The sequence below is a fragment of the Heterocephalus glaber genome, unplaced genomic scaffold (assembly GCF_053883595.1).
Source record: "Heterocephalus glaber isolate CG9 unplaced genomic scaffold, H.glaber_assembly_v1.0 deba00001594, whole genome shotgun sequence".
NCBI lineage: Eukaryota > Metazoa > Chordata > Mammalia > Rodentia > Bathyergidae > Heterocephalus > Heterocephalus glaber.
The window spans coordinates 16,775,987-16,798,694 of NW_028258369.1; the positions used below are offsets into that span (position 1 = coordinate 16,775,987).

Below are 22,708 nucleotides of genomic sequence, written 5' to 3' on the forward strand. Positions count from 1 at the left end.
GGAAAAACATATTTTCCTTCCTTCTCTGAGTGGCTGATTTTTATGCAGGAAAGTGAATTGATTTAATTCCTTGTGGGCACATTTTAGCTCTGTTAGCTTTTTAAATGTGTGAATTTTATAACTGAAGAATAATGCACACATTGGCAAACAGCCATTAAAACCAGCAAAACTGCTTCCAAATTGAAATTTCACTTGACTCATTGGAGGCAATTTGTATATTTGCCATGTGTGCATGTGGTATATTCTGTGTCATACACAAAGGTGAACTGTCAGAAGCTAGGAAAATGAATGTTAATTGGATTCCAGGTTTGTGTCGAGTCCTTGGTAGATATTGATAGTAATTTGCTTTAGGTGTGAAGTGAAAACATACAATGTCTTTATTACAATACTCTCTAATGTTAGGCTGTTTTAAAAAGTTAAACCTAGCATCTTTGTTTCTTTGATTATAAATTCTGAAAAGCTAAAGTATGATAAATGTTTGCACTGTAAATGGGAAGTTATAATCCAGGAGCGCGTGATGGCATTTCTTTCCATGGACTGCATGCACCATCTCCATGGTCCTGTAAGACTATGAAGCCTAGTGATGTTGCCTTCTTAGTTTGCATAAGGAAATTTAATGATGTTCAACCAACAGAGAAACCGCCTAACTATGCATGTCTTCGAATGTATCCCCTTTCTTAAGCAATGCGTAGCTGTATTTATACCCGTGTGACCTCATTCGATGGAAAACGGGGTTAGAGCTCATTCATTGACCTCTACAAAGAAGAAACTCATGTACCTGGATGCACACAGGTATTAAATGATTGAACCTGTTTATATTGATGTGTTTCTTCCTTAAATTCAGGTCTGGAGTCTTCTATTTGGGGGGTCTGTTCACTGATATGGTAAGTGTACTTTAGCATTAGAGTAATAGTCTGCAGCATTAATTGTTTTTTTCTGATTGAAGTCATAGCAGGTCAAGGGTATCATAGTGAAGAAGCAGATCAGCCACCTGTGTTGGTGACTGAAAGTCATCACTGGCTGAAAGCCCAAGACTCATCTCCCAGGATCACGAAGCAATGGTTGACATACTTTGTCCGTCTGTGCGTTTAATCTCAGTAGGTGATGTAAGATCAGAGAGTGTAAGAGCCACATTATTCTACATAACATCTTGTGTTTCTTTCTGAGTCAGCTTTGGCTGCTAAGCTGCTGCTCTGCTTGTAGCTCAGGAAGCTGGAAGCTACTGCAGACATCTTGTGGAGCATTTCTCACATCCAGCAGTAATCAAGTATTTCTCCATTTTCTAATATATATATATATATATATATATATATAGCAAATCTTAAGCAACTAGATTTTACACTGGAGACCAGTATTAATGGAGAAATTGTGTAACATTTCCAAAAGTAGCCGAGAGAGAAAGAAAGAGAAAACTATCTTTGTCCCTGAGGTACCCACTTAAGATAGTCTTTCTTCTGTGAGACTTTCCACTTCCCCTTCCCCGGCCCTTCTCTGCCATTCTTGCCCAGAGTTAGGTTCTGCTGTGTTCCTGTCCCCATGCATCCAGCTACCCTTCCGAGGTCTGTGTGAGCTTAGGGAGGCTGAGGACCAGGCTATACTCGTCACTCAGCAACAGCAATTATAGCTGCCCCTGGCTATATGCTGGGCCTGCACTGGCAAACGAGTGAGATGTGGACCCAGCACCGTGGACTGTCCAGTTTGACGAGGTCCTCTGTGGTTCCAGCTGCCATGCCAGTGCTCCTCGCCCAAATAAATGGGTAAATAATTGCAGAACAAGCGGGTATCTGTATCTCTTGGCTCCCCGATGAGAAGCAGTCTCCGTCCTCTTTTTACATCTACAGTACCTGGGACATGGCTGGCACTTGATGAATGTGCATGAAGGAAACAAATAAGTGATTTAGAGTTAAAATACTTAGAACTAGCCTTAGGTATCCTAGTAGTAAATTACAGGTATTCAGAAGGAGAGAACTAGCCTTCATCACCTCCCGTGTACTTCTGACTGTGAATTTTAATATGCTTTATCAAGTAATAATGAGATATCCGGAGTTTTGATGGCACAGGAGGGAGAGAAGGGAATGGAAATCCCCTGGCTGAGAAGTTGAAACGCTACCATTTTAAGCAGGTGTTTCACACTGAGAACAGGACAGCTTACCTGAGGCACATTTACCATACTGATTATCTGCTTTTTATTCACAGTGGTAGAAACCATCATGAGTAATTGTTTCTGTGAAATAATTTCTCTGGTCCCCTACCAAATATTTGAAGACAAGTACAATGTTAACAGGTTTGAAATTTCGACCTCATTTCTTTTTTAACACTTTCTTTCATTCGTGAAACATAATCAAATTGCTTTTTAAAAAGGAATAAATATATTACATAATTGACGTGTGGACTGATCAACCATTTGAACTACCTGTCACTTTCATCCGTGAAACTGACAAAGCAGCTGAGGATACACGGCAAAGTCTTCAAATGAGCTATTTGATATTTTGAACAAGCTAATTGTCAGGATGACCAATTAGAAATAAGACTGTTTAAATTTTCTAAATATATTTGATTTCCATTTTATATCACACTGCCATGTCCAATTTATTTTTATATGTCAGTCTTTAGGATCAGATGCTTTTAAAAAAAGCTACAAGCTCATATTTGGTTTTGGGATTTGAGAAATTAGCCCAGCTCAAGAGTTTGCTTTTTGTTCTCTGTTATCCCTAACATTAATCATTTTTTTCTTTGGCAATAGGATAAGAGGAACAGCTTAGACTCTTTTAATGCTTTATCATTGTAAGTGCTCAGAGACATTTTGTATTCACCCAAAGCAGCCATTCTGAGCCATTGAACAAATTGTACTTTTCTGCTATAGCTATTGATAAGCGTTCCCAATAATTTGTTGCTCATAATGAAGTGTGGAGGTGTTCACCGATTTTCCTTTTTATTTTTATAAACACATGCATTTGCTCTGAGTGTACACAGCTGCCACAGCTTTCCACTTTGATATGCTTTTCCTAAGTGGGATCTCAGCTTGGGAGCTGGGAATTGCCATACTCCGAGGTTCTCCCCTGGGAATGGGTGGAGCAGGTGACCATCATCCATCCATTACACTCTGCTGAGGCAGGTTGACGAACTCGGTCCTGGAGCTTTATTGCCTTCGTGAAAAAGCATTTCAAATCCCGCTCTGGTCTCACCTATTAATCACAGCAACTACTTTTTATTGAGTGTTCTTAGGGCTTCTGCAGAACCTGTGGCGTGCATTAGCTCACTTAATCCTATGGCACGGTATATCAGCGGCTTTTCATTCAAAAGATACATTGATGCTAACAGGTATCGATTTCCAAAGATTTACGTTGTCTTCTCCCTTATGCTGTCTCAGTCCAGTTAAAAGGTATTTTGTCAAAACCCGTGAACGTGCTCTTGCAATGATGCAATGCATATTTGTAAAAAGAATCGTCTCTGCCTAGTATATGTGTTGTACATTTGGCATCTGAGCCTTATCCTAAATATTTGCTTTGCTAACTATGCATTAGGTAAAAACAAGAGCATGTTTGGCTGTGAATCAAAAGAAATGAATTCTTTAGTCCTGCCCTTCTTGATTACAGGCTAGAAAAAGAGAGCTAGGTGGTTTTAAAATTTTCGTCCTGCTTTGGGCTTCTGTGTACACAACATTTATTGTGAATGAAACCAGAGAATCAGAACAATTGAAAAAAGTCTTTCTTGTAGTATTTTTGTGAAAAAAAATTCTAGATTGTTTGACCCCAGTGCCTTCATCTTAAATGCCTAGGTGGTAAAATGAAGGTATATGTGTAACCTGCCATCTCAGGGCCCTAGGTGACATTGTTACCTTCATGGCATAGATTGAGGACAAAGACTGATAGAGAAGAACAAGAAACCTTCCCCTCTGGATCAACAGCCATCATTTAGTAGCCATTCTAAGTGTGCAGTGGCACATTCTGACTCCCCTTGAGTGTATAATAAATGGTGTGTTGGTTAAAAGCACTACATGAGCATGAATCTTAGAGTATACTAGTATGTTGCTACCGTTGAACTAATGCCCCAAAATATAGAAAGGATTTCATCAAATGCTTTGTGAGGTAAGCATAGACAATAGCATTCCTCACTGTTAGGGTTTATTGCCCTTCCTCGTTCCTCCCTTCACTCTCTGTGCCTCTCTCTGCTTCCTGTCCGCCATGCTGTGAGCAGCCATCCTCCACCATGCCCCTCTGCCATACCTTCCTGCCTTGAAGCCAACTTACCATGCACTGAAATGTGAGCTAAAAATAAACCTCTCCTTCCCTAAGTTGTGGGTGCCTGGTATTTTGTCCCAGCAGTGGAGAAAGTGGCTAAGACACTGATCTTGTAGTCCCGTTGTGGTAGTTTGGATGTTGACTGTCCCCTGGAGGCCTGTGTGTTAAAGGTTAGGTCCCAAGGGTGACACTGTTGGGAGGTGCTGACACCTTTAGGAGGTGGCATAGAGTGGCAAGCCCTTAGGTCACTGGAGATGCCCCTCAGTGTGGACTGTGGGACTCCAACCCTTTCCTCTGTCTCTCCTTTGCTTCCTGGCCATGACGTGAGCAATTTTGCTCTGCCCCATGCTCCCACCGTGATGTGCTGACTTGCCAGAGATGCCCCTGAAAGAGTGAGGCCAATAATTGTGCACTGGAGCCTCCAAAGCTGGGAGCCCAAATCAAACTTTCTCTCTATAAGTTGATTATTTCAGCTATGTCATTACAGCAACAGAAACTCACCAACACACCTATCCTAAAAATAGATTGAGCAGTTCGTTCATCATGTAGAAATTCTGAGCGTACAATTGTAGGAGAAACTACACAACCCATCACAAGGTATGGGCTGTGTAAGCGGGAACCTGTCATCTGCTGTGTGGATCTCAGCATCATCCACAGATTTTTAGGGAACACTGGCGTGGGCCGAGGAAGAAGCAACGATAGCGGGCTTGGGGACTTTTTGTGAATCTGATGATGCTCTAGAGGTGACAGAGCTTCTAATTGTCACATACTTTCAGAGAAAGGTTCTAGTATCTTACTCCACAGAACTCCCAGAGCTTAGGAGAGTCCATCCCAGGGTGCTAAGATGTCAGAAAGAGCCAGTGAAAAAACAAGCTAACCTGCATGTGAGCAGATGACTTTGGTTACAGCGTTCTGGACCTGATGCTTCTTTCTTCCTTATGACCACCCCTCTTGATGGTCACTAAGGGCCTGCTGGACCTTGGAGCCAGGACAGGCTTCACAAAGCATCTTGTCTGGTCATTCATTGTCTTCCTCCCTCCCTCCCTTCCTTCCTTCCTCTTTTCCTTTCCCTTCTTTTCCCTTTCTCCCACCCCTTCCTCCCCCTCCCCCACACCTTTGTTGTGGTACCGGTTGAACTCAGGGCCTTTGTACTGAGCTACATCCTTAGTCCCTTTTTTATTTTTAATTTAGAATATAATTAGGGATCTCACTAAGTTGCTAAGTGGCCCAGTCTGGGCTCCAACTTGCAATCTTTCCTGCCTCATCTAGCCAGAGTGCTAAGATTCCAGTCATGCACCACCACACCCAGCTTGTCCAGTCTTCTTAAGATGGGAAGACAAGGTCTTGGATGGGAGTTGCCCAAGACCCTGTCACTGGCAAGTGAGATAGAGCCGAGAAGAGAAGCCAGACCTTCACATTTCAGTCTCAACAGTTTTTGGAGAGTCTAAGTGTCTGAACAAGGCTTGATCCTAAATAAGCCCATTTCTTTGGAGCTGTAGTAAAGCATTTCTCTGTGTGCTTGTTTCTATTGAGCGCTCCCATGTCCTTTTACTCACCATCTATTGGACCATGAGCATTCGCCTGCCTTGCGCTACAACATGGGTAAATTTATGAATTGCAGTCATACCAGTAAGGGAGGGCACCTGTTACCCTCTCTACACAGCCTGCGGAGCCTGGTGCAGAATGAAAATGCAGGCTACTTGTTCTAAAGTTAGCAAAACAGTGCTGTTCGACACACAAAGCTTTTCCCTTTCTTCTCTAGTTTCTCTCTTGACTTGTCAGGGTATTTTTGCTTTCCACTTAGCATCACTCTAAGTAAAGAATGATTGAATTTTAAATTAGTTTAAATCATTAGCATAGATCTTACTGATCAAGCCTATCTTGTGCGGTACATGTTTTAGATGAAAACATGAGTGTATTTAATGTATATGTGGGCTCGCTGAGATTGTGTAATTTGTATTTTGTAGCTGGTACATGTGTGTTATTCTAACCAGAACAATGGAAATGCTGCACATAACCACTCAAGTGTTTTGATTTTACTTTTAGGGGGAAGGTACTGGGGACTGAAGCCAGGGCTTCGCACTAAGCTACATGCCCGGCCCCTCCTTTTATTTCTTATTGTGAGGTAGGGTTTCCATAAGCCACTGAGTTGCCCAGGCAAGGCTCAAACTTGTCTTCCACCTGCCTCAGCCTCCCAGAGTGCTGGGATTACAGGCAGGCACCACCACACCTGGTTTATTGTGAGAAGTTTTATAGCCTGGATGTCTTATAGTTTAATCTTGAATTTGAAAACGTGTGCCTTCTTAAAGCAAGCCAAAGATATTGAGATCCACCAACTAGGGGCAGCCTTTCTTGGGAGGGGGACACTGTTGAAGTTTAGGGTTAGTCCAAGATGTTGCCTGCGACTTGAGTGGCGGACAGGTGAAGACAGACAAGTCATCTTGAGGCAGCCGGAGAAAGCTAGTGTCCAGAATCGGGAGAAGCAGTGGGGTGGGCAGATGACGTAAGGAAAGTCTCCAGCAGAGCGCTCAGGGTCCCCAGCTGTGTAGTCGGGCCACTGCCTCTCTGGGTGAGAGAATCCCCCAGTCCCTGTGGGCTTCAGTGATGTGAAATAGAGCATTCCAGAAACAGTACCAGATCCCGGTAGCTGAGGTTCAGAGATGACAAAGAGGGGGTCATGAGGCCTGCCCTTGTCACCTTGACCCAGTGCATGCTGGGCAGGCAAGTTAATTGGGAGCTCTCGCAGGAAGAGCTCATCGACAGTGCACGCTCTTAATGAGCACTCTGAGCAGCCCATGGGATGCGTTAATTAAGCATGAAGGTGACTGTCAGGTCATCAACTGTCCATCTCCTGACATTCGCCTGTGTACACAGGCAGAAACTTGGAAACTTTCCCTTATCCAAAGCACTTAAAAGACCCATCATCATCTGCTCCTGCTCTCTTTCTGTTTGATTTTATTAGGTGTGGTGGCATCATGTTGGAGTTCGTTCCCTGGGCTGCTGATGCATACACAAACGCATTGTGTCTCTCTCTCCCTGGGGTGTCTGATCCCCTGAAAACTCAGTCCTCTTTAGGTGCAGAGCAACCCAGACTGAGGCCAAGCTGCCTGCCTTGCTAAGGCTGACACCGTTCTACTGCCGTTGTGTCACCCAAAAATGGGACTGGTGACCCTCCCTCCGAGGGCTGTGATGTGGAGCTCAGGCAGCGTCCTCTCGGCAACCTGCCTGTCACTACTACCTCTTCTAAGGTGACAGGTTGGAGTTGGGAAGACTTTGCCCTCTACTTGCTTTTCCTCCCTTCCATTTCAGAGGGGGACATGTCCCCTCTTGACACCCGCTGCTGGCCACCAGCCTCTGCTCTCATCTCAAGTCATGTATCCACCCCACTGGCATCTTAGATCTCTCTCACCACTGCCTTTCAACATAGAACATTCGGGGGTACTCTCTTCCTGACTGTGGCTGCCTCTTTCATCTGCCTGCATCTTCTTCTCACCTCCCCCTCTCTTGCTCCCACATTTCTTTAGCAAGTGGGCTGTGCTGGCTTCCTCCTCTTCCCTTCCCAGCCCTTTGCGCAGCCCCTCTATAAACTGCTTACCATTCCGGTCCCTGTGCTGACGCTGGCAAGGAAATTGGAATTTTCCATTTCAGTGCTTCTTGCCAGGTCCTCTCCTTCGGGCTGCCTTGAGTGTGGAATACCCCCTCCTTATTAAAATTCCCTCCTCCTCTGCGACAGGCTCTGTCCTGGGTCTTCTCTGGGATCCTCTGCATCCTTTGAGGATGGCTCTTCCATGGGCGCCCCCTGGAATTAATGGCACCCACAAGATTTTCTTCTCTGTATACCTTCTTCTTCAGTAATTGGTTTTTCTCTACTGGTGACGCCCACGTCTTCATCTCCAAACTCTCCCCAGCTTGAGAAGCTGCATAGATGTGGCCTGCATAGCTTCCACATGTGATAGTTTTTCTCACCCAGAGGGTATTGAATTGTGATTGCTCCCTGTCCCCAAATATGTTGACATCCTAACCCCTACTTCCTGTGAATGGGTCTTTTGTTTGGAAACGGGGTCTTTGCAGACATAATCAAGTAGGGATGGGGCCATATTTGATCAGAGTAGGCCCTGGTCCAGTATGATTGGTGTCCTTATGGGAAGAGACACAGAGGTAGACACAAGAGGGCACCATAGGATGCCAAGGGTTGCTTACTGCCACCAGAAGCTGGAAGAGGTAAGAAGGGATCCTCCCCTAGGTCTCTTCAGAAAAAAGGTGGCCTTCTCATACCTTGGGTTTGGACTTCTAGCCTCCAGAATGGTGAGGGACCCATCTCTGTTGTTCAAAGCCCCCAGTTTATGCTACTTTGTCACGGCAGCCTAAAGGGGAAGTAAAAGGATCAAGATGCCATATGTATAGGTACCAGTTCCCCACGATGAGTGTATTTATTATGTATCACAAACAGATACTAATTAAAATTGTAAAAGAAAACCAGCACATCACCTGGTCCCCCTATATTCCCTACCGCACTCTTTATCCTTCTAGGGATCCAAGCTGAAAGTCTGGGCATCAACCCTGAACGTCCAGTCCCTCACCTTGATGCTCAGGTTTTTATTTCTGCCCCAGCTGAGTGGCGAGTTTCTGCATCTTCCTCTGTCCAGTGTGGTCACCCTGACTCTCGCCGCTGTGGTCTCCTATCCATCTGTCCAATTGCCCACTGTACACTTTTCCTAAAATAGCTCTGGTTGTGTCACTCTCATCACAGCACGTGTTTTGTGTTTTGTGTCCCTGCTGCTTGCAGCAGCTGCCTGCATAGTGCAGGTACCTGGGGAGGTGTCACAGCTCTCAGGCCCACCGCACACCCCTTTCTCTCCAGTTACACTCTGGGTGGCACCCAGCCTTAGTACTGTCAGGACTTGGCAGCTGATTGCAGGGTGCAGCCAGGCTTAAGAGCCATTGGTTGAGAGAATGTCACCATACCCAAAGGAAACGACAGGGAAGTAGAGAGATCTAAGTCAGTGGTTTTCAACTGGAGGTGATTGCACTTCCGGGACACATTTGGCCATGTGTTTAGTTGTGGGAACTGGGGTAGTGATAATTGGCATGGAATGAGGAGAGGCCAAGGACGGTGCGGAACACCCTACAATAGCCAGGCGGCCCTCACAGCCGAGAAGATCCAGCCCCAAACCACTCGTGCCAAGGTTGAGCTCACCTGATACAAGAGATGGGAGGGAGAGAGGCAGCAGTGCTGACCGTGGCTTGAGGCAAACACACGTGGTCCCCACCAGTGAGGAAGACGAGCTCGCCCCCTCATGGCACAGTGTGCCCATTTCTCAGCCCGGTAGGTGAAGCTTTTCTTGCTGTACCTGCATCCATCACATGACCCCGTGGCCCAAGGCCACCGAACTTCCTCTCTTTTTGGCAATGAGGTCTAGTGGAGGGGTTTTTCGCCAGGAGAGAGAGAGGCTCATCACACCTCAAGGTGGGTCCCGCCAAACTCAACAATCGCTGTTTTGGCAGCTGCTGAGGCTCCTAATGAGGACACTGCCTGTCATCAAATAAACAGCTGATTAGGGTGGGAAGCGTTGGTCTGAAAGAGACAAGGCATGTGCTTGGAGTTACTGATGTTGGCCAGCTTGGCCCAGTGGCCTCTTTAGGAACCACCGGCACTGTGAGAGAAATACTAAGGGCGACACCTTGTGCTCAAGGGCTTTACAGCCTGTACCTCATCCGCTTCCATTTGCCACTTCAGTTCGGAGCTGTGTGCAGCATCATTTCCCATGAAGGACAGTAAGGCAGGCGTGTAGGACGTATGGAGGGAGGAAGAACATCAAGAAAGAGTAATAAGAGCATGAAATCAAAAGGCATTTTTCAAAATTCCAAAATCCTGCCTTGGATGAAAAAGCGTTTATTTGTCTGAATGGAGGACAAAAGCATTGCCAAATCGCTAATGCTGTGGGAAAGTCTGGTAATGAGAAGGGCCAAGTTCTAAGCAGTCATATTCTAAACTTTTGGCTCTCTTCTCTGTTTCTAGCTTCTGTGTTTTATAAGTTAGGCAATATTTTAAATAGCATGAAATTACTAACATTTTGGGTATTTCTATTTTATAAAAAGTATATTTGGGGCCTTAGATATATTACTTAAGAATTCTTAGCTGGACGGGATAGTACATGCCTGTAATCCTAGCACCGGGAGGCTGAAACAGGAGGATTACAAGTTTGAGCCCAGCCTTATCTCAGTATAAAAAAGGGCTGGAAAGCAGCTCATTGCAAAGGCCCTGAGTTCATTCCCTGGTATTGAGAAAGAGAGATTCTTGCTCTGTTTAATTCTGTTTTCTCCAAAGAAAGAGAAGGCCCAGATATTTGCTGCTACCAGTAGAAGTAATGTGAAAATAGTTGTTCAACAAAAATTTGAAATGGTTTATTTCAAATTCATTCACGTAGGTGTGAGAGGTTTTTACACTTGACTATGAAGTGAGGTTCCTGGGTTCTGGCATCATTGCCCAGAGCATTTATTTCCTTTGAGGGACAGCAGGGAAGGATCATGCCAGAGCATTCTGCATGTTACATAAATGTTCGATGAAACATGAAAATTGCAACCAAATTAGTAGTTCGAAGAAATGTGCAAACATCCCTTCTTGATGATTAATGACTCCTTACCAAGGAGTCATTTTGAAGCCAGAAGAAACTTAAAGAGCAATTCTAGAAAACTGGGCCAAGTAGGCATTGGATACAATCTCTGGTGGCTGTGTGACTGGGGCGAGGACACATATTAGATCCGTGTGTTGTTCAGTGAACTGTCCACTGGCTGAACAAATAGTCACGTAGCATAGAATGGTGCACACAGTAGGAGCTTAAAGAAGCCTCCTCTGCCTGAGTCATTGTCCCTGCAGTACCATAGAACTTGTAGTGGTGGGAGTGCCATGGTTTGAGAGAGTTCTCTGTGTCCCCTTAGCCTGGGGGTCACCTGGAGAGGACAGTGACAGTGCCCATGTATATGCTTCTCATAGACACTGGCACTTGGCAGCTGGCCTGCACACCTTTACTGCAGTCCTGCAGGGGCCTCCGGGTCTGTAAGGAGCCTTGTGAATCTGCTGATTGCCTCAGGCAGTCTCAGCAGGGTCACGTGGTTTGATCGCACACACCCACTCTGTGTCAGGATTCTTAGTCCTGCTTTCAGAAGCAGCTGTACTGTCCTGCAGCATGGGGCTCAGAAAAACATTTCTGGTTCTAGGAGACATTTCTCATATTATTCATTCTCTGTGTCCAGCTTTTGGAGTCAAAATTAGATGCATACCTAGAAGATATTAGAAACAAAGATTCAGTTTTCTTTCGTGTTGTTGACAGTTTTTCTGTGACTTTTTGCTCATTTAAGTGGTTTATCATAAACATCAGTGAGATTCTGAGGCTGCTTATGAATCGATACAATGGGAATAGCCTAGAATTGCCATGTGTCATTGCCATAATGAAAATGGTGAAGTTGTGAAGAAGGTGAAAATGACAAATTGTTCAATTTCTTGTAGCTTTTCAGGGTGAGAGTAGATGAAGGTGGCAACCTGAAGATTTGCGACTATTTCATCCAGTTGTTTTGATTTTTTGTCACTATGATACAGATCTAAGACTTGTCCTTACACTAAGAATGTCTTCTATATTCTGCCTTCCCTCTTGTATCAGTATTCAAATAATATTTCTAGCCAGGTGCAGTATCTTGTGCCTGCCCCTGTGGAGGCTGAGGCAGGAGGATCACTTGAGCCCAGGAATTCAAGGCCAGCCTGGGCAACATAGTGAGACTCTGTAGACAGACAGACAGACAGACAGACAGACAAAGTTTTTAATCAATACCATAAAATTATTCTACTTTATCAGTAACAGAATTGAATGGCTTCATTAAACATTTTTTAAAAACAATAGCGTAGCTATTCACAATTTTCTTTTGTGCTGAATTGGATTTCATTTGGGTTTTAATTTTCATATGAACTGCTAAGGGGAACAAGCACCCACCAGTACTTGCCACCTTCCTGTCTGAATGGACCTACACACTCTTTGCAAAGCATGCTTAAAACTTTCCCATTAGGACACATTATGGGGTTTTCCCATGAAGGTCATTATATCACAAAGGACTCTTTTTTCCACCCCCAAAGTCTCCAATTTTAGGCTGCCATACCTCTGGATCCCCTCACCACGAGACAATAAGATTGGCTGAGGCCATCATTTAAGGGAATAGTTGATTGTGGGCATGGTCTTCTAGGACAATGGGGAAAGGGAAAAATGAGATGTGAAACTAAAGAGAAATGTTGAAGCAGGTTCAGCTAGTTTTCTAAATCTTTTCTTGTTTAACAAGCCAGAGGTATTAAATGTAAGGTTTGGGGGATTATCTAAAACTGATGCATTAAAAGATCAGGCTGGCAGAAGCTTTCGATTCAAAATCTTACACTTTTTTTAAGGTGTTGGGCAGCAGATCCTCTGAGCCGGGGGAGCAGTTTTAGGAGAGGTGTTCTCCAGCTTGTTGTCGCCTCCAGGATGGATGTTAAGCACAGCCAACTTGCAGGCTCACTCAGGTCAGGGAGTCCCTCTCCCTGTGGCTATGCATTGTCATCGTCCTATTGCATGTGAGTTTCTATAATTTTTTTAAATAGGGAAAATGAAGGTAAATGGGCCAGCCAAATGCATTAAAAGCGGTGTAGAAATTAGCGGTGCTTGTGAACATATGGCTCATAATCGTGATCAAGGCTTATATGCTAGAGTGGCTTAAGGGCATTGGCCCAATAGTATCTGAGTATGCAGGGAGGCTTGCAAAATCGGCGATCACAGCCCTCACTGCGGTTACTGTAGCCTCTATGGTGAACACTTAAAATGCTCTTGCAAACACCCTTTTGATTTTGAGTGAGAGGTTTTAACGAATAAAACTCCATCTAGAAGGAATCACACTCAATTTAAAAAGATTTTGGTTTTCATTCAGAAACCACCAAAATGCCAGTTAGCTGTGCTGGTAACTTGCGATGCTTATTTTTAAGTAAGGAAGGGTGCCTTTTTATAAACGAGGCTTGAGCTCAAAGTTTCTCTTACTGTCACATGTATTACTTGCTGACAAAGGAGTGGATTCTACTACTGAATTGCTGCATTGCTGTTGTTAAATCCATCTTTGGGTTTTCTTCCCACATAAATACTGTTTATCTCTTGTCTTTAATATATATTTAAGCAAAATAAACCTACCTATCTAGAGATTGTGTGAAAGAGTAGCATTTTCAACAGGGAGTAGACTAGAGACCACAGGCGCGTCCTTTGGCTATGTTTTACGAGTGTTCGGCGACAAAGTGAGGGAGTAAAACTCCGCTAGCCCGTAACGGGGTGGCGTGGGAAAGAGGACACATATTCTCCCGAGAGACGACATACATTGTGTCACGTGGTGGGAGGGGGCTCTTTTCTTTCTCCTCCACAGCCCTTCCTCTGATGTCACAAATCTCTTCTTTCTTGAGAGAATTAATTAGTATTCACTGGCTGCAGTTGGCAAGAAGAGAGGAGGGAGGGGAGAGAGAGAGATGTTAAGAAAGAGGAGATCCTCCCCCAGCTGCATTGAGAGTGGGGGTCCGGTCGGGTGCAGAATGGCTGTTTTATAACTGGGATCCTCGGTGACGTGTGGCTGCCGGCTCCCTGGCTGCTGTCTTTACGGACCAGTAGGCAGAGCGAAATTGACGCTGACAAGACTTTTGCGTCTTGGAAAGGACTGTAATCTACTGTAGCGAAGAACAGAGCCTCTCAATCAGGCGGGTGTAAATAAGAGACAGAGGGGAGCCCAAAGAAAAGGAAGAGGAGGAAAAAAAAGGGTGTGTGGGGGGGAGCGGGCAAAAGCATTTTTGGTGGATGGTATGAAGCCAGCCATGGAAACTGCAGCCGAGGAAAATACTGAACAAAGCCAAGAGAGAAAAGATACCCAGCGCTCTGACAATAGCCTGTTTAAAGCTTTTCACTGAGGGTGTTTGAAAAGGGTTAGCCGGGTTTTGTCCCTCTTTGAAAACGGCTCTGATACAATCCCTGTGGCATGAGCTGGTTTTCAGGGTGGTGGTTTCCTGTGAGCTGATGTTAAATTAACAGAGCAGCCCCTTGGCAACCCATTCCTGTTGCAAATCTTTCTACGGAAGGTGATCTTTCGCAGGAGGATCTCCGTACTTTGTCACCTTGGGCGGCTGGGCTGGGGAAACTGTCTTTTTAGTAGTTTCCTTAATCATAATTGAGGTGCTATGCTCTGCATGTGATATTCCAGGGACATGGAATGCGTGTCCTCTGTTAATGCCGAGGGGGATGCATGCTAATTATGCTTTGGTTCCACTAATACAGTAGTGGTTTGGACCTTCTCTGATTTTCTTATTCTAATATGATTGCTCTTTCCATATATCAGGCCCTGACTATGACATGTAATAATCATTTATACTTGGAGCCTAGTGCTGATGGGATAGGGGGTCTTCTGCTAATCACAACGTAAAAGATTTGGGTAGGAAAATTGATAAAGATCTTGTTCCTTAAAGGTAATCTTAGACCATGTCACACTTTTGAAACATAGGGTAGCTTTTTCAAGAAACCTGTATTTTTACAGTAACAAAAAGGTAGAAAATAGGGGGTAAAATTAATGTCTCTTTTCCTAAATCCAACTGATGTCAAGTGTGATGCCCCATAGAATCAAGTCAGCCAGTGTTAGGTTAATGGCATCGCACTGTGTTATAATTGCTGTCCCTCACTTGAAGTTGTAGACTGTCATAAATGTGCAAAAATATGTTCTATAACCGCAGCGACTCTGATATCAAAAGCCATCATGCTAAGGTTATTTCTTGTGGCCCTCAAGCCCAATGACAGTCATTAAACTATAGTAATTTTCCAGGTTGAAGGCACAACTACACTTTCCTTGTGACTATGTAGGTTGAACCAGATGAAATTGCTGATAGTCAACCATTTTAAACTTACGAAAAACGGCAACTCTATGTGGTTCGACTTAACAGCATGTTGGGGTAAAGGCTTCTTGTTTTTATATAGAATCTCTGTATATGTTGACATTTTACCCTAAACAGACCAATTTCATTTTTAAGTTTATTTTTAAAAGTATGATAAAACATGCATAACATTAATTTGCTATTTTAACCATTTTTTCATTTTAGAATTCAGTGGCATTAAGCATATAGCAATTTAATTTTAACTTGGCAGTTTAGTTCAATCCTTTGATCAAACCACCCTGTCTTTTCTTGTAGGTATCTTTTTTTCCTTTTTTTCAAATCTGTGTGAGTGACCAGGTGGCAGTATGAGAAGCTCTTAGGAATATTCATCAAGCTGAGGAAGTGAAATAAAAGTTTAAAGATTCATGTCCATGATCAGAGACTAAGTTGATTGCTTATTTGAAGGGTATAATAATGTAATAGCATTGTCCTTAAGAAGTCTGTTGCAGTTTATGGCAATTTCTTTTCCTAAAGTAGATAATTTTGTTTCCTAGATAGTTTTTATTTTTATTAATATAATGTTTGCCTTTGGCAAATAAAACCATTTTGATCTCTGCAGAAACATACCTTTCTTTTTTTTCCCTCTCTAAAAAAATCAAAGGATATATAACCAGTGTACAGCCCTTACTACACAATTGTGTATTTTATCATCATTTTGTTTCATGGACTGTTATTAATTTTATGTCAATTAAATATTATTTATTAACAGGTCTACAGGTTGCCACTACATTGCTGAAAACCTGTATATGAAAACTCACTAGCTGTGGTTTTAGGGACAAAATTAGAAGTGAAAAAAGAATTCCTGGAGAAACTTTTAAAATTACCAAAATTTGGGCCAGGGATTTAGTTCAGTGGTTCCGCTGTCTGCCCTGCAAGCACAAGGACCAGAGTTCGATCCCCGGTACCAAAAAAAAAAAAAAAAATTACCAAAATTTATAAACACTAGGTATTTGTTAAATAATTCAGAAACACCAAGCGACCAAAAGATAGCATCACACATAGAATGGATACATGCTTGAATAAGAATATGGACCAGGAAATTTATTTTTACTGATGTATAGCCACAAGGCTTGCCATCATTTTGTGACCTACCAAAATGTTGGCCTTGAGGATGGCTTATCTGCTAATGTTCCTTTAGATGTACAAGCTCATAAGCCATCTTCCCAGAGTCTGGACTCACACAAGTGTCTCCACAGTTCCCCTAGTTTGCTTGCCTGTTTTATTAAGTTCCACATAAAACAATAGCCACAGCGGTTGTGTGTGCTCGTTCACGCCCATATTCCCTCTGATTTACTTTCCAGTTTACTGGATAAATGCTTATTTCATTGAAATTAATATTTACAGAGTTGCCATCGTTACTTACAGAATGCATTATATCATCTTAGAGTTGGTGGCTCTCCACCACCTCCGTTCTTTTTTTAAGCCTGTCAGTAAGGGTCTTTATTTCCTAAATTTAATCCTATAAATTTGTCATTCACATGGGGTTTTTTTATGCACATAGATTTTTCTCCTCTGTTCCTCCTTTCTCACTTGTTTTCAATTGTTGGTGACAGGAACAGTGCCTGTCCCTTAATTTGGGATACAGTCATCCATCAGATAGCTTGTGAATTAATAGCTTTGGATAATTATTACAGTGTCTATTAAGAATATAAATGAAGCTTAGATTTATAAATTGGCCTCAGATTTTCTAGTCTGTGTTCTTTTCCTGGGAGGGAGTTCCTGCAGAACAACACATCCCAGCTACTGTGATTCACTAACTCCTACCAAGAGAGCTGTTTCTTTAAAAACTAAATTAGAATAGCTTTGCTCCTTTTTGAACAAAAATAATCCAAGTCTTTATAAAGGAAAAGCATTTGTATTTTAGAAATTGCCTCATTGCTTTTTTCACAGAATACTACTGGGTGACCAAAATTCACAAGAAGTGTTAAGTAAAAATTCAGGGATTTTAAAAGGAAAGCAAGCAGGCTTTCTCAGATGAATGTATAAAATGCTCAATTATTTCAAATGACAGTTTTTAAATTGAGAGCATTAAATTAAAGTGTGAGGATTGGGTAAGCAGCTTCACTGAAAATGGAGTAAGTGGAGAAATGAGTAAGACAGCATCAAAGGAAATCAATCATGGGGTTCAATAATAAAAAGATGGAGAGCTAGGCTTCCATTTATTTCAGTGGAATATTACTTGATGTCAATTCATTTGTGAAAACAGATGCATCTAGAATTGTTAGGAGCATGTAATTACTAGGGAGAAAAACAATTTAATCCCAGCAACTCTTCATATTCTATTATGTAAAAAATTTTTTGAGTATCTCTGATGAAAATTATTTTTATTATGTGTAGGAAATTGGATTCTACTGAAATAATTATAGTCAGGCTAGTTTAGTTCCTATGAATCACGGCTGAAATAAATTCCAGAATCCAGGCATCAAATTAAGTTCCTAACCACATAGGAAGAAAAATATAGTCGATTGGAAATAATGTTTAATTTAAAATAAATTACAGGATATAGTCAGAGCAAGAAATGAATTCAAATTATTGACTTTTTAAAAATATTAGCAGCTCCATTTTAATGTTTTGATCAAGTATATATAATTTCTTACATATTTAATTTTAACAGTGTGGCTTCAGATGGCTTTTTTTTCACTCAGGAAGAGAGGCACTTCTCCACGTTCTGAGCTTGTATGCTATAACCCAAAGGGGTGCAGTTGACATTTCGGAATGGTCTATGAGTTAGTTAATTTTTATTGACATTTTCTAACTTGTTTATATGAATATGGTCCAGAGAAAGTTTTAGATTATTCTCCGTAAGAATTTTCCAGGGTGGACATCTGAAGAGGTGGTGTCTGGGGACTAGGCTGTAGAGAAAAGTGGCCGGCCAGATGGCGCAGGACACATGCGGTGGGTTTGATATGACATCCTTTGGGGACATTTAAAAGAAAAATTAAATGTGTAGAATGATCTAAAAGAGCCATTTGGTGATCTGCTACTTTTATATCATCGATTCCATGAGCATGCTTTTCAAGACTTGGCCTTGCCAATCCTTTAGAAAAAGAGTTCTGGACTATTTCTGGAAATTTAAATTTGTATTCCTTGGAATTGAGTGTAAATCTGAATTCAGATTGCAAGTTTTAAGATCCCATTTCTCTGTTACTTGGAAGTACAGGTCAAGTTGGAGTAAATGATCCTAATAAAATAATTTGTTAGTCTTGCTATACCTGAGAGGATGCAAAAGAGCTGGTGTCCTTATGATGTCAACTTCCCCTCACCAGGACTAGTGATGAATTGGATTGTTCCAAAGACACTCCCTTGCTTTCTTCTCCTTTGGACCTGATGCACATACACGTGAGATGATTGGCCAGGAACAGGGGTGGCTACAGGATGGAGGAAGAGCCAGATGCATGTTGGCTTTGAGAGAGGGAGGCTCCGATCCCAGCTTTGCAAATGTGCTTTGTTGTTTATCATTTATTTATTTATGCATCTAATAATGCTCTCCTTTGAGACGTCATCCTTCCCTGTCCTCTCAGCTTATGTTCTAGGAGTGACAGGGAGCTAACCTATCTTAGGCACCACTAGGAATATAATTGTGAGTTTAACCATAATTTTTCTGGTTGGTGGCAAATTGAATAGCAGACAGCAGTGCCACAGAGGAGAATCTTGATCCCTAGCCAGCCCAGTGATATTTCTTTTCAGACCATGTAATAAGAGAAAATGAAATAATGTGCCATTTTACAGGATGATTGTATTAAATACATTAACTGCTTAATATAGTCAAGCCTTACTGTGCTAGATCCAATGCTAGGGGTTCACATTCTTTTTCCATAAAGAGCCGGATAGAAAATATTTTGGGCTTTGCAGGTCCCAGGGCTCTGTCCCACCTGCTCAGATCTGCCATTGCAGCGTGAAAACAGCCATGGATAGTGTAGAAACAAATAGCTGGGACTGGGTTCCAGGCGAACTTTATTACAAAAATAGATGCCCACGGTTTGCCAGTCTTCACTAAATTCTGTTATGATGGCTTTCCTTTAATATTTTAACTGATAACTAAAAGTGAAGGATGACCACTAAATCCCTGAAAGACCTTGCCCAGCCAAGATGGTCCTTCAGGCAACTCATTGTGTGCCAGTTCCTTCCAGTGATAATTTCCTAGGTGCTAAGAATCATTCCAGTCTGCAGTTTGCCTGACCAGCCCTGTCGCTGATCACATTATCTAAGTAAATGGGGGGAAAGGGAACGGGTTATTGTTTTGCTTTCCTTTCCTCAGTTTCTCATTGTTTGTGACATGGCTGCCTTTGGCGATGACCACTCCATAAGCCACCAACACTCACTTCACCTCTGTCTTCTGATCTTGAAGTAGACCAGAAGCCACCTCCTCATTCATGTCAGATGCCTGGATTGAACACAACGTTTAATGAGCCACTGGAGCAGAGGCTTCCTCTTAAAATCAGATGACTCCTAGGTGTGGGGACCCTGTCCTTGGGAATAAAATGTATATTGTGATCTTTGAGATTTAATAAATAACCTTAGATTTTAAGGCTCAATTTCAGCTTTGCTCAAGAGTATAAAATAGAAGTGGTTTTCTTTTCTTTCATACTTAAAGATTTATTGCTGTCAAAAGGCCTCCCAGAAGAATTAGTCAAAGGAATTTGAAAACATCTATCGACTTGCCCAGTCCTATCTCTGCATCTGCTGGCTTGCCATATTTTTATGCTAGATTAAGCGTCTCGAGCATGGCTGCTGGGGGTTTCTTCCCCTCAGAAAACACATCAACATGGGGGGGGGGGGGGCATGGCTTTTCATTGTTGTCACCCAGCAGCCAGTACCTGAGTGCCTGGATTCTGCAGATATTCCCTTCCAGGTGAAGAGATAAGGACAAGGTATGGAGGAGCCCTCTGAATCGCATGGCCTGGCTAGAGTGGAAGTCAGCAAGGTTAGGGGGCCACTTCTGAGCCACAGGGTGCCAAGATGCTCCTTCGCCTTCAACCAAATATTCATTCAGCAAATATTTATTGGGTACCAACTGCGTGCTGGGTATATAGAGACACAATTTGAAAAAAAGCAGATGCGGCTCAGTGCTAAAGTGCTTGCCTAGCATGCATAAGGCCCTGGGTTAGATTCCCAGCACAGAGAATGCTTCAGAGAATGTAGCACAACTTTTGTCCCCAAGAATCTCCTGAAATAGTAAACGTCTAAATCCAAGGAAGACTGAGAGTTTACGACTTTCACCCTGAATTCATATCAGTAGCTGAGGACTTGCGCCTTTCCTTTAGAAGATACACAAACCCAGCTCACCTCCATTTGGACCTCAGAAAAAACCCTCCTTGCGTTTAACTAAAGCCTATGCAAGAGTAGAAAACTTCACCAAGTGTTCAGGGCCCAAAGGATATGGTATTGTTGAAAGTGCGCCCTCTAGAGGCCGATTGCCCAGGTGCGCTCCAGGCTCCTCTGCCCTGTGGCTAATTACCGTGATCCTTTCTGTCTCATTGCTCTCCCTTCTTCATTTGTCAAGATGGAATAATGATTTCATAGGGTAATTGTGACAAATGAGGTAACAGGTACCATGTGCTTAACATGACTAGCATATCCTGATCCCTCCATCGATTACAGCTCTGGTCATCATTATTGACAGCAAAAGAAAAAAAGTTTAATTGTGCAGTTCTTGTCTTAGCCAAGTATCTTTCATTTTTCCTTTTTAACAAGGCATTTTTATTTTACCGTAGAACCAGAAGGATTTTCTCTAAAACACCACCTAGAAAAGGATGTCAGTTCTTCCCAAATGGAAACTTCTGGAGAGTTTTCAGAGTTGGTGGAGAATGGAGTTGGCTTTGGTCAGGCTCTGTGAGGTGTTCAGTGGGCCTGGTCAGGTGTCGGCTCACTGCCTTCTGATATGGTTATTTACTGGTCTTTATCTTCAATGATCTGCGGTGCCAAGTGGAACATTTGAACCCACTCTCCTGACAGACAACGACAGAGGCATTTTTTTTTGTTCCTAAATATTTGTGGTACCCCAAAGTATACAACCCCTTATTAGTTTTTATGGGATTTACCGGCAGAAAACTGGCCATAGTGACCTATTGGTTTCTCAGGGACTTCAAGATTGTAATTCATCTAACAGTTAGCAGAAGCCTGCTCTGTGCCAGGCAAATTGGTAGGTATTTTTCTGTCCAAAGCTCTAAGTGGGAAATATGGTCATATCACCAGATAGAAACTTGATTTCCCAAGGGACCAGTTGTTGCTACTTTGGGTGAGTAAGCAGTGGTGTGGCCCTAGGCCAGCAGCCCTTTGTAACATGACAAGAGATCATTGAGACTGGATTTAATCCAGAACATTCTAGGTTCTGACAAACTGAGCTGAAGACGAGGTGACAGAGAATACCATAGATGTCACTAAGAGGACAGGCATTTATTTCATTCATAATTCAGCAGGCCACAGGATAATTTGCCAAATTTTTAGGATGGGAACTGGAGACCATTTTGGAGAGTAAGCCTGTGTTCACCTTTGCTTGTGCAGCTGGCGGTAATTATAGTGCTCTGTTGGTCTGAAAATGAAATCAACAAAGAAAACTACTGTGAGAAGCCTAAACTGAACTATAAATAGTATCTTCCCAAAGTGAGCATTTTAAGAGGTGGGTTGGGGGAAGAAGTGAAGAAACTGAGCAAAGAAAACACATTTTTGGTGCTTTGTGTATGCATAAATTCAAAAATGGAGGAAGAAACTCCAACATTCTTACATTTGTCATGCTAAGTTGATAAGTTGGTACTGAAGGGTTGCATTTCAATAGTGTATTTTTGAACTCCCCATTCCTTTAACTATATGGTAAAAGAATAACATAAAATGCTGATATAGAATCTTGCTGGAGATAGAGACACTGACTCTTTGCCACCTGAAATTGGCAGTGAACAGCAGAGCTGAAATGGAAATTGGCAGGTACCACTGGATGTACCCAGGCTCAAAGAACCACCAGTACCATCCTGTGCCAACCCTGGGGGACAGGGCTAGCCCCTTGAGCAGTCCAGGTAAATACAGCCGTGGGCAGAATTCTAATAGCAAGTCAACTGTTCTCTTTACTATGATTTGTAATGGCTCTTTCAGTTTGGTGATATTCATGTTTTGCTTGATGCATTTATTTGTTGATATGGGCGTGAGTGGAACTGGCCCTTTGAAAATTTTTTGATCATCTTTCATTTTCTCTCTCCCTTTCCATTCCACCCCATCATTCTCCACTTTCTTACCCGTTTCCTTCTTTCCTCGCCCTTACCTCTTCTTCTCCAAGGAAACAATATACAGTGAGATATGTCTTTGGGTGACCCAGGAAGTTTCTGATGTGTGAGCCAATCATGAGGGAGGAAACCACACCTGTCCAACCTGGGACCTAGAACTAGGCCAGGGCAGTCAAGGAGCCTTGGACCCGAGAGTCCTGAGCCTCCCCAGGGTCCGTCCAGCCCTCCCATTTGACACTACTTTCTTTTAACATCAGTTGTTGCCTTTGAGAAGGAAAAAAATCAAA

At 42.7% G+C, this 22,708-nt stretch overlaps 1 protein-coding gene across 10 annotated transcripts in view; it reads left to right on the plus strand.

Moving 5' to 3' along the window:
* Nucleotides 1-22,708, plus strand: part of Gpm6b (glycoprotein M6B) — a 153,701-nt gene that overhangs the window by 98,527 nt on the left and 32,466 nt on the right. For 2 of the 10 annotated variants that reach the window (XR_015444137.1, XM_087193732.1), the window contains exons 1-2: nt 13,720-14,150; nt 22,096-22,217. The exons of 3 other annotated variants lie outside the window; for them this stretch is intronic. Coding sequence is in view for 6 of the 7 variants with exons in the window: in XM_087193732.1 (XP_087049858.1) it covers nt 14,092-14,150; nt 22,096-22,217 (181 nt within the window). In the remaining variant the exon portion in view is untranslated. Of the gene's footprint in view, nt 1-682; nt 793-12,794; nt 12,835-13,719; nt 14,151-22,095; nt 22,218-22,708 lie in introns of those variants that run through there. 5 more of the 10 variants (XM_021249126.2, XM_087193730.1, XM_087193734.1 and 2 more) reach the window with 5 other exon arrangements.